At 49.1% G+C, this 11,358-nt stretch overlaps 1 protein-coding gene and 1 long non-coding RNA gene across 8 annotated transcripts in view; one reads left to right on the forward strand and one right to left on the reverse strand.

Moving 5' to 3' along the window:
• DACH1 (dachshund family transcription factor 1) overlaps window positions 1-5,518 on the reverse strand; it is a 350,977-nt gene extending 345,459 nt beyond the window's left edge. For all 6 annotated transcript variants that reach the window (XM_050332379.1, XM_050332378.1, XM_050332376.1 and 3 more), the window contains exon 1: window positions 4,342-5,518. In XM_050332379.1, coding sequence (XP_050188336.1) covers window positions 4,342-5,081 — 740 coding nt within the window. In that variant the 5' untranslated portion in view covers window positions 5,082-5,518. The remainder of the gene's footprint in view (window positions 1-4,341) is intronic.
• Window positions 5,519-6,417: 899 nt separating this feature from the next.
• Window positions 6,418-11,156, forward strand: LOC126648828 (uncharacterized). Of its 2 annotated transcripts, XR_007630897.1 has the most exons (4): window positions 6,418-7,966; window positions 8,705-8,825; window positions 10,199-10,567; window positions 10,683-11,156. It is a non-coding gene; the product is annotated as an uncharacterized LOC126648828 (long non-coding RNA). The 2 variants fall into 2 exon arrangements; XR_007630896.1 differs by having other exon boundaries at window positions 10,199-11,156.
• The last annotated feature ends 202 nt before the right edge of the window (window positions 11,157-11,358 follow it).

Genomic DNA, 11,358 nt, shown 5'->3' on the forward strand with positions numbered 1-11,358 from the left:
GGCAGCCAGCGTTCACAGGAGAGAAGTGTTCCCTTCCTCAAGTATCCAATACCGTGTTGCTGCCAGGGACTAAGTATCAGATTAAAGGGATAAATAGTTCTATTCTGTTGTAACAAGTATGGTTCAAGGATCCCAGCTTTTAAATTACAATATTTACCAATAAATACATATAATCAGATGGATATTAAAGTACTGTTATTACGAGCAACCGGAGTGGTTTATTTTTTTTTAAGTCAGAAGAAACCACTTTCAAACCTTTTACTCCTTCTATATAGTGACTACAATTTATCTTCTGGTCTTCCAGAAGTCATCTTTGCTTGTAAAGCCTTCCATATTTCTGCTGATTATATTTTAATAATCTGTGGCAAGAAGGAAGGTCATCCATATAAACCACAGGTACGATATATTTGACGTTCGTTTCAGCAGCACTTGCTGACCTGTTCATTCAAACTATCTATGATATGTACTAAGCTATCTGAGTGAGATACTCCTTTAATTAATACAAAGAGAAAAAAAGCTATGCAAGCATGCAGTATTCAGTAAACAAGGACATGCTAGGTCCACATAATTTGAGAGAAGCAGAAGCTAGCAAAGAGGGGCTGAATAACTGCCGTGTAAGACAGGCTTTGAAGAGAATTGTTTTATGTTCAGCATCTTTCCCCTTTATACTCAAAAATCAATTAGGTTATTTTCCAAAATTTGTAAATACCTTCCAAAGAGTGCAAATAATTTCCCACTTTAAGTATGAATGTCAATGAACCCATTCAAAATCATCTTCAAATGTCAGAAAAGATTAACATATCCTGGCCACAGGAGGGGGGTCAGAAGAAAGCACACGCTTTCAGCCTTTACTCATGTGGGCACGATCCAAAGCCAGCCTAAGTCTATGGGAAAACTCAGCGAAGGGACCCAGCATGGCAAAATTCCACAAGTGCTCAAAACACAAGAGACCAGAAACAATCTGGGATCAATAGCTTCCAGGTCATTAATCCTAGGCAGGTGACATCCAGTGCACAGTTTGCTACTCTCTTTCACCCACACATTCAAGAAACATGACCCAGTTGGCATCTAGTAGCTTTAAATATTTTCCATGTTTTGCCTTTATCCTTCCCCTATTTGTTTGGCATATGGCTTTCTAGCATCCCATTAATGTCAAACCATTTAATCGGAATGTAAGCTAAATGCACAGTTTGCTATTTCCTGGATTTCTGTTCGGCGGCCAGTGCTTTTTATGAGGAAAATAAAAGCAAAGGTCAGTATGACCAGAAAAGAAAAGTCATCTTCCATAACGGAAGCTTATTTTTCCAGTGAACTGATACAGAAGCCTAATTTAGAAAAAGGTCCTTCGGTATCATGTTATTATTAGTAGTATCACAAATAAACACAGAAAACCAATTCACTTTACAGACCTCTACATTAAGCATTCAATAGAAAATCCCTTGGTGCTTTATTGATTTTTGTTTTATTGATTCTTTTAAATAGCAATATCACAGTTAAAATGTATCATTTTGGTGAAACATGTCTAAAACTTTTCCATCTCAAAATAAGTTATTACAAATTATTTCCACAGCAACTGGCAACTAACGATTCAATCCATTTAAAGAACAACAAAGTAATGGCTTTATTTGGATGCCTTTTTTGATTAAATAACATATTAACCTTGATGAAGCTTTCCAAAAAGGGATTAGCATACTTGAGTGCATCAGCTGATTATGAGACAAATATAACAGTGATAAGATGCTGGTTCGAAATTTTTGAATGTGATGAGTATAACAATTTAGCCACTAGGATGGAGTTGGTTCTTATAGCTTCCATCGCAACAGCTAAATGTCCACCCAGGATACAAAAAGACATCACCCAACTAAAGTATGCAGTAACTGAGAGTCTGGAAAGGTCGCTTAAATCACTAAACTGTGTAGATCAAAATATTCTGTATATTTACTGTAACGTCAGAAATAATTAAAAATAATTTGTAAGGAAAGAAGAATCAGAATGATATGTCTTAGAGGGGAAACCCAGAAAGCAAATACAGATTTATCTTCCGATGACATCATCCATTTTGACCAAAACTCACTGACCCACTTTGTCTATACTGTAATAATACATTTCCTATATCTATTGTATATAATTTCCATTAATTTATTTGTTCAATGGATGTATAAATAAATCTGCTAAGATTACGCTTTTTAAGGGTCAAATCCTATTCACTTCTGAACCCACTACTGTAATTTCTACTACACTGGATGATAACACAGCAGACCTCAGGAACAGCTGAAACACAGCCGATTCTGTGCTGTTGACATAATCAAGCCATGTTACAACCAGCCTGCCAAACCCTTTTATAACCCTGCCAGGTCCAGGAATTGGTGTCCCCATACTGCCCCCGCCAAAAAAAAGGAAAAAGTTTCTCTATTTCTTAATTCTACATATTCAAATTAAAATTCACACGGTATTACTGTGGCAAAGTAAAAGTTACATGAGTTTATTTTAAGGACAATATCTTGGAACTCTTGCAGAGTTGTTACAAGTTACAAGCCACCCGCACACACAGACCCCCCCAAAAAAAAACAAACAAACCAACGATCGTCTAAGCGTAGCTATTAATATTCATGTTGATTCCACATGAAACAACAGCACAGTTACCCGAGCAGCTACAGTTATGTCAGTGCTTGGAAGTTATTCCAGGCTGTTTTGTCCTGCTGCCCTGAATATTCAGGAACTTCAACAATCCATCTAGCAACAGCCACCGCAAAGTAAGTGCTCTGCTTCGTCTGGCTCAATGCTAATGACTCTCAGGCACCCTCCGCTGAATCGGGAAGGGGAGGGGGAGGAGGAGATGTCACATCCCCCGCCATCGCGGACGGGACGGTCAGGAGCACGGCATCGCGTAGGGTTAATTCCCCACGTGTTGGCTATTGCTGCACCTAGAAATCCTACAATAGGAAAGTGAAACGAGCCCGGTCTGTTTGTTTGCGTATACTGAAAGTCGCATCGGGACTTTGTCCACGACGTCCTCCGTGGGAAGTTCCCGAGGCCCCTCCAGCGCGGCAGAGCCAGAGCCCCCCGCCCCCGCCCCAGGCAGGGCGAGCCCCCGGGAACTGGAGCCGCTTCCGACCGCTCTGATCTCGGGGTCACGGCAGTTATGCGATCCCTTCTCCTTATCGAGGAGATTCAGCCCTGTAACCTACAGATTGAGAGATAACAGCCCCACGCTTTCGCCCTCCGTTGCAAAGGCGGCTGCTATTGCATCAGGAATTTCCTCTTTTGCCAGCTCCTTCTCGCCCCTCCGACACCCCTCTCCGGCTGTGGCAAGTTTGGGGCTCACCTCCCCTACGCGCCTCCCAGGCCCGCGGGGTGCGCGGATGCCCCCACAACGCCCGCAGCCGCAGCGCTGCTCCCCGCCCCCGGAGCCGTTCCCGCCACCGCGCCCGCGTTACTCTACGCGGCAGCAGGATCCAGCCTGGCCAAAACCCCTGCCGCGCTCCCGCTGCCCCCGTCGCCTCCTCCCCGGCTGGCGGGGACCTGGAGCTGCTCGCACCTGCTCCTCGGGGACCGACACCACCCCCCCCCACCGCGAGGGAGCAGCCCAGCCCGGCCGCCTGGCACCTCTCCCCACTGCCCCAAAGCAAAGCCGCCGCCGCCGCCGCCACCTCCTCCTCCTCCTCCTCCTCCTCGCCGTCTTCCCGCCCTCCCTCCACCTCCCCCGTTCGCCATGTGGCAACTGCCCCACAGCCTTATACAAAAAGTGCACGTGCCCCCTCGGATGTGTGACAGCAGCTGATGGCCAAGTGGCCTCCATCTCCCCGGAACTGGGCCCGATGCCCGGGAGGCAGTTGCGCACCCCATCCCAGTTAACGCGACACCCGAGTGTCTGTGTCGCCGTCCCTCCGCTCCCCGCCCACTCCCGTGCACCCTTCGGGAGGTTTTTTCCCAGGGCTGCCCGCTTTAAAGATACATCCAGGGACAGCCTGAGCAGCGGGGTCGCTCAGAAAGCACTTTTTGGCCCTGCTGCCCCCTCCCCACCCCCGCCGGCCCTCCGCTCCCGCGCTGCGCTGCCCCCGGCACGCCTCGGACGGATGAGAGAAGAGGACAATGACAGGGCGACACTCGCAAGGCGCAGCGGGAGGGGGGCACAAACACCCCTTCTCCTTCCCCCTCGCTCCCTCCGTCCCACCAAGAAGCAGCGCCGCCGGATGCGCAGCAGGCCGGCTGGGTGCGGGGGCAGCGCGGGAGGGGGCAGCGGGGAGCGGCGCACCGCCCGCCCGGACCGCACCGCGCGAGGGTGGGACGGGGCGGCGGCGGGGGGCCCGGCGGGGTGCGCGTGTGCCTTGCGGCGCTTACCTGGCGTTGGTGCAGTCGTTGTAGAGGGTCTCGAAATCCTTCCTGGAGATGAGTTTGCAGCGGTTGACCCCGGGCTGGATGGCCCCCAGCCCCCTCAGAATGCGGACCTGCTCCACGTTGCAGACCACGGGCGTGATCTCCAGCCGCTTCAGCTTGGTGTAGACCGTATGCAAGCCCCCCACCAAGTGCTTCAGGAAGAGGTCGAAAGCCTGGGGCAGGCAGATGAGCTCGCAGCCCTCCACGGTGAAGGAGGCCACTTTGGCCCCCCTCAGATCCACCATCTTGCACTCGTTATTCTGGGGGGTGTTCTCCACCGGGGATGGGGTCGAGTACACGGGCTTGCCGGGTAGGCTGCCGGCCGCGCTGGCCGCGCTGGCATTGGGAGTGGAGGTGCCGCCGCTGCCGCCACCGCTGCTGCCGCCGCCGCCGCCGCCGCCGGTGCCCAGGCTGGGGCTGCCGCCGCCGCTGCCGCCGCCGCTGCCGTTACCGCCGCCGCCGCTGGTGGTGGAGGTGACTGTGGCCGCCGCCGCTGCCGCCGCTGCGATGGGCTCCGGCCGGAATAGGTTTGTCCCCGAAGCGGCCGGCGGGGGAGCGATGGACGGAGACGGAGAGGAGGTGGCCGCCGACGAGGTGGCCGACGAGGAGGTGGTGGTGGTGGTGGTGCAGGCGGCAGAAGTTGAGACCGGAGGCTGAGGGGGGACCAGCTGGGTCGGAGGGATCAAAGCAGCCGGTACGGCCATGGTCACATATACGGCGGAGGGGGCAGGGGGAGGGGGGAAAGTTCCCACACACACACGCAGGGGAAAGGGGAAAAATTAAAAAATGTATTTAAAAAAAAAAAAAAAAAAAGAGGAAAGGAGAGAAGGGAGGAGGGGGGAGAAGAAGGGGGGGATAACCCCGGATCAGGTGCTGCGGCGAGCGAGAGAGCAGGGGGCAGAGTGAGAGAGAGAACGCACAAAGTGTCCCGCAAGTGGGGACGGAGGAGGAGGAGGAGGAGGAGAAGTCCGCTCCGGGCGGCGGGGCTGGGGCCGAGGGGAGGGGGAGGGCAGTTTCTTTTTGTGGTCCTTGCTCTAGCACCACGTTAAAGACGAAGGTGAAAGGGAGGAGGTTTGAAGGACTTCGGTTCTCTCTGGCAAGTACATTGATCAAAGATTGAGAGGGGAATGACAGAGAGAAAATGAGCTGGGAAGTGCTGGCTGCTGCCGCCGCCGCCGCTCGCTCGCTGGACGAGTTGTTGTTGTCACACGGTGCGGAGGGGAGGAGCTCCGGCAACTTGAAATACCCTTTGAAGCAGCAAAAGGCTCACTCACTAGTATTAACCCAAATTATCCAACCAGGAACCCGGAGCAGGAAAACAGAGAGAGAGACGAGAGAAGTCTCTCTTCCCCCCCTCCTTCAGGAACCGTTAGATTACATGTTTCATATTTCACCCCACCAGAGATGAGATGTAATTTTCCCAGCCCTTTTCAACAGTCGCTTGTCAACACAGTTTGTGGAGAAACACGAGCGTCTCCAGCGTTCCCCCCAAAGCCGGGCGGGAGCGGGGGAGCCGAGGCGCGGGGCGGGCGCTGGGCTCCGCACACCTTGCCGGGGCAGACAAAAGCAGAAACCTCCGGACGGGTCTGTTGCTCTTGCTGCTGTTGTTGCTCTCCCGGGACCACAAGACGCTCCTCCCGGCGGCGTGGGAGTTGCTGCCGAGGGTCCCCTTTGTTGCGCGGGCGGCGGCTGCGCGGGGCGCGCACGGGCAGCCCCACGCGGCAGCATCCGCGGAGGGCTTTCCCGCGGCGGCCCTGGATCGGAGGGGACAAGGGCACTACGGGTCAGGCCGCCGAGGCACCGCACCGAGCGGGCTGCGGCGGCACACAAGTAACTTAGGAGACAGGAAAGACGGCGGCCCGCGCAGGTACCACCGCGCAACAGGTGCCGATGGCGCGCAGAGCCCGCGCAGCGCCGCCCCGGCCCCTCCGCGCCAGGTAGCGCGCAAAGTCAGCGCGGCGCCGGCCCGCGCATGCGCGGTGGGGCGGGCGGCGCGGCCGGCTTGGCGCGGTACCTGGCCGGGGTCGGGATGGGGATGGAACGGGGTTTGGCAGCTTGGCGCCCGTCGGGAAAGCCTGGGGCTCTGGCGCGCATGTCTTCAGGGCACTTCGCACTTTCAAAGGGGCCAAGAAGTGGCCACTGGTACTGATGGAGGTGTGCAAAATCGGGAGTCGGTGCGTACATAGTTCTTCCTGTTTAAAAAATGCACCCTCTGTGTGCTTAATTACATGCCATGCATGTATGTGCCCATAGCTTTTTGTCTTCTTTTTCTTTATATGTACTATTACGTGAGACATGAGTCACGGGATGACACATCTGCAGAGTGGATAATCTCAACTGTGGTACTTTGGTGCAGGGGAATTTCCGCAGTATCAGACATAAACTACTCTCACGCGATCTGTTTGCTTATTGTACTTTAAATTCAGTCTAAGGGAATTTGTGTTCTAAAGCCACTTAAGAGGTCCATTACTACTGAAATTTTAGCTATCCTGCAGTAAAATTTTAAAATTGCAAATAAACCCAAGAAAATACAAAGCAGCCTTTTGATTTGAAGTCTTGTGTACCCATAATTGGACAGAACACTTCTTTGAGCCATTTTTAGGTGGGATTTTTTCAGAATGTTTGTCTCGAGGAGCTTATACAACTCGAATTCCAGTGGTGGGATCCCAGTGGTGGGATCTAGTGTTGCGTAAAACTTGTAATTTCAAAACATAGATGCACTGCATCTTTTTTTTTTTCAATTGTAGAAAGCCAACTCCGTCCGTATTTTCTTTGCCTCACCTGTCCTTTTGCATCTTACCTTCTCTCACACCTTATGAAGACAGAACAGATCCTTAAGAAGGTCGGGACAGAGCCAGACTCATGTGATATTGCCACTTGGAGACCTGAGTGAACTCTGAATTAGGAAACCTTCCATTTCTTTTGTTCTCTACCTTTCCTACAATCTGACACACACCAGCCCTTCTGCTTTTCTACTTGCTGTGTGGCCTCACAAATGTAAAATCCTCGTGGTCCAAAGGAAAATGTAGTTTGAAAGAGTTTACTTCCAGGGGTTTGGGTTAACCTTGATGGTTTCAATGCAACACTGGGATTAGAAACCTAGAAAGAAACAGATTTATGAAAAGGTTCAAGATTCCTCAAAGCTTCTGGCGTGGTAAGTCTTTCTAATTATTATAGGGAGCATCTCGATTATTTTAACTTGCACATATACTCACACACTCACATAAACCAACAAATCCTGCGGCCGGTCTTTGTAAACTTCTCTAGATTGCATTTCTCTCACTTGCTGACCCTTTCACATAATAATATTGTTGGATGTTTTCTTTTTCTCTCCCTGAGTTGATATCAGCAAAACTCAAATTACTGTAACTGATATTTGAAAATTCTGCCTGTGTCAAGTGAAGACTTATGGTGCTGAAATCAATAAGACTGTTTAAAATTCAAAGACCTGCAAATCGTTCTGTTTGTCCTTTGATAGGGCCTGGGCTGATTAAAATGCGACCAAGAAAGCCTAATTGCTGCACTAATTAAGAAGTCTTTAATTTCTTTCCTGGAAGATTGTTTGAAGCAGGGTTTCTGTTCTGCTCATGTAAGTGTTCAGGGCAGGTATTTTCTCTGTTTCTCTCTCTCTTTCTTTTTACCATTTTGATATATTAGAATGTTAGTTAAAGCAGCAAGATGTATTGACAGTGATTGTAATTTATTGCTTTAAAAAAAGACTGATATGGTGTTCACAATTTTATTAAATTACAATTTTGAGGGCAGCTGTAAAGGGTAAAATGCAATTAGAAAACGCATTGTAGCTGTTGCATTTTAAGGAATCTGAATACTTGACTGACAGGAGATAGGATACTACATCAGCTCCCTCCCCCCTCCTCAGTTATTATTGATAATTAAATATTTTAATTCATTCAGAAAAAAAAAACCAAAACAGAAAAGTATTTATCTTCTGAATGTGTGTGAAGGAATGGTCTGGGGGGAGGGGATGGATACAGAAGATAGACACCTGGTAAGGATGAATAGTGTATTATCATGTTAAGTTCATCCACATTTTTTTCCTGCATTTCTTTGGAATTTATTTTCCTGAGAAATACATTTCTGTCTTGTTTTTTATCTTATCCTTGTCTAGTGACCTATTTTGTTCACCGTTTCTGAATAGAAGAAACAAGATGATTTCACAAAGCTTTCTGTGTGATCAATAGAGTAGTGTTTTAGGTTTAATCATTCTGCATTATAATTCTGGCAAACGACTGCCGAGCAGAAGATTCTAAGAAAGGAACAAGTACTGGCAAAGAGAAGGTAAGTTCTGCTTTGCTCTTAATTTCAGGTCTCGAGCAGCAATCCCCCTTTGAGGAGCTATCTGTTATTTAGAGGGAAGACTGAGAAAGAGGGAGGGACCTCATACCGAATCCCCCCTGCATCGCTCAGGAAAATAGACTCATAGAAATGTAAGTGTGTGAATAGAGATCCTCTTTTTGCTTCTCTTCCACCAAGATACTTACTAAACATTGAGAACACCATGAATACAGTTGAGATTGATGTGAAATGTTGTACCAGTAGTAAGAAACTGGATACTGCAGTGCTGTTTTTCTAATTGTTGCCTTGTAGTCAAAGTAGCACAAGACCTTGTCCGATATAAATACAAACTGGATTCCTTTCAGTGACAGGACAAGTAGATAACATGCTTAATAGATACAAAGGGAGATTTGCCATTCCAGGCACGACATCACGCTAATTATGTTTACTCTAATTGAAAGCAAGGTTTTTGGGAACCTGAAATTACTCATAGGATATTTTTAATAACTGAATAATAATAAAGTGCAGCAAATGTTGATCACAAACCTTTTGGTCTTTCAAAAATATATTGGAAAATTAAATGAAAAGTGGAGTTTGGTACAAACAATGCCCCAGGGCAAAAAAACAACTAACACTAGATTTTCCAGTCCAGCCATAACACAAATCAATTTGAGCACACTTCTATGGCCAGACTGCCAGATTGTTATGACTGCTAATTCACTCAATCAAACAGTACATTAGTACACCCGGCACAAACAGCTTTAACAATAGCATACACTTCGGAACAGTCCACCATATATCACAAAAAATCCAGAATACAAGGCAAGATTGCTTACACGTTCTGTTTACTGCAATTTATATTTACGTAGGGTGCCTGCTTAACCAAAAAAAAAAAAAAAAAAAAAAAGGTGGTGGAAGAAAGTGAAGAAACTTCTGGAGCCATTAAAATAACTTTTAAAGTCTTTAAAAACGAGAATCTGGTAGCAAAATACCACTTGTGTTAATGGTTTAATGTGAGCCTCTCAGACGGAGAACTGAAAGCAGTGGCTGTGCATCCCCAGCACAGGGCTGGATGGGGAATTGCTGTCGTCTTGGTCACTCGCACACGCCCTGCCTACCCCGGCACTTCAACGCTAGAGCGCTAGAGCATCCTTTGCCGGCTTTACACCCTTGCGTCAGGGAGCCCTCCTGGCTCCCTGGGTACTCACCGCCTGAGTACAAGGGCAGGATTTAACTCCAGGGAGTATCCCTCAGTTCTGCCCCCTCATCCCCACGGGCAGTGGGTTTTATCTCAGGGGATGCTAACTGATGCTCTGACCAAGGACACGCTGTACTGGGAGATGCAAAAACCGACGGCTTGGGAGCCCTCTCATCCTTTGCCTCGCTCCTCCCCAGCAGCCGACACACACACAGACGCACGTACCCACACTCCCACCACACCCACACACAAGCGCATATATGTAAATTGCAAAAAACCAAACGCCAATTAAGCTACTTGCTTATTTACTTTTTTTTTTTCCTTAAGTCACTGTTCTGACTTCAGAAAAGACGTTTCGAAGTCAGTCAACTAAAACAACACTTCTGTTGATTCGAGCCTCTCGATCGCGTTGCTGCTACCAGAGCCACATGGTGAAACGGGTCGGGTCGTGTTCCCTTCCCGGGCTGCCTCAGGATGGATGGATGGATGGATGGATGGAGCAGTGGCTGGGCACTGTGTGCTGACATTCACCTGACAACTGACAGCCGAGAGGGAGAGCTGCAGCGCGAGGAGGAAATGATAACCAACTTCCCTGCGTGAATTAAATGAGGGCTGGCATAGACGGGTGATGTTTGAGTCAGACTTGGGCTCTCATTAGAGGTCCTCAGTCCAACGTGTTAATTCACCTACCAACAGGTAGGGAAAGTCGCTCGGAGCAATAATTATGAAGTACAAAGCCCCTGCCACTAAATTATGTTAAAGCGTTGATCTAATCTGAGCTGCCCTTTCCCGTGCCTTCCCCCCTTCACAGGGTTAGTTCGCTCAGCCGCTCCCTCCCTCGCTCCCAAGCCAGGCTAGTCGGAACACCGGGAGCCGGCACGAAGTTCAGTGCTCCTGGCTCTCCAGTGCGCATCCCGATCTCTGTCGGTGCTGGGGGACTGCTCTTCCTGCTCCACGTTCTAGAGCCGTGGGGAGCGGCGGAATCCTCCTCCCTCCCTCTTTCCGTCCCTCCCTCCCACGGCCCCGCCGAGCCCCCGGTGCCGCCGCCCGCCGGGCGCTGAGAGGAGCGGCGGATCGGCGGCCGCTCCAGCACCGATTGCTTCCTTTATAAACATAATAACCGTAACAACAACAAAAAAAATGCGCATTGCCTTCTTATTTATTTATTTATTTTTAAGTATATGAACTGACAGTCCGAGACACGCAGCCTTTTACTCCTCGTGTCACTTAAGTGAATGAAAAACACTGGCGTAGAGGGGCTTGCCCTGTTTATTCCCATATTTCAAAAAAGCAGACCAACATTTTTAGTTGTTCTTTCGGGGGTGGGGGGGGAGAAGAGGCGTGGGGGGGACGAGGAGGAAGAAAGGATCTTTAAAAGTCCGAGCCCTTGCTTGAAAAGTTTCAGCACAAAGCGGAATTTTATAGCGAGTTATAAACTCTGCGTAAGAGGGGGATGTTATAAATGGAAGTGCTGACACAACCTTAAC

This window comes from Myiozetetes cayanensis, unplaced genomic scaffold (assembly GCF_022539395.1).
Source record: "Myiozetetes cayanensis isolate MyiCay16 unplaced genomic scaffold, myiCay2020 scf5-8, whole genome shotgun sequence".
NCBI lineage: Eukaryota > Metazoa > Chordata > Aves > Passeriformes > Tyrannidae > Myiozetetes > Myiozetetes cayanensis.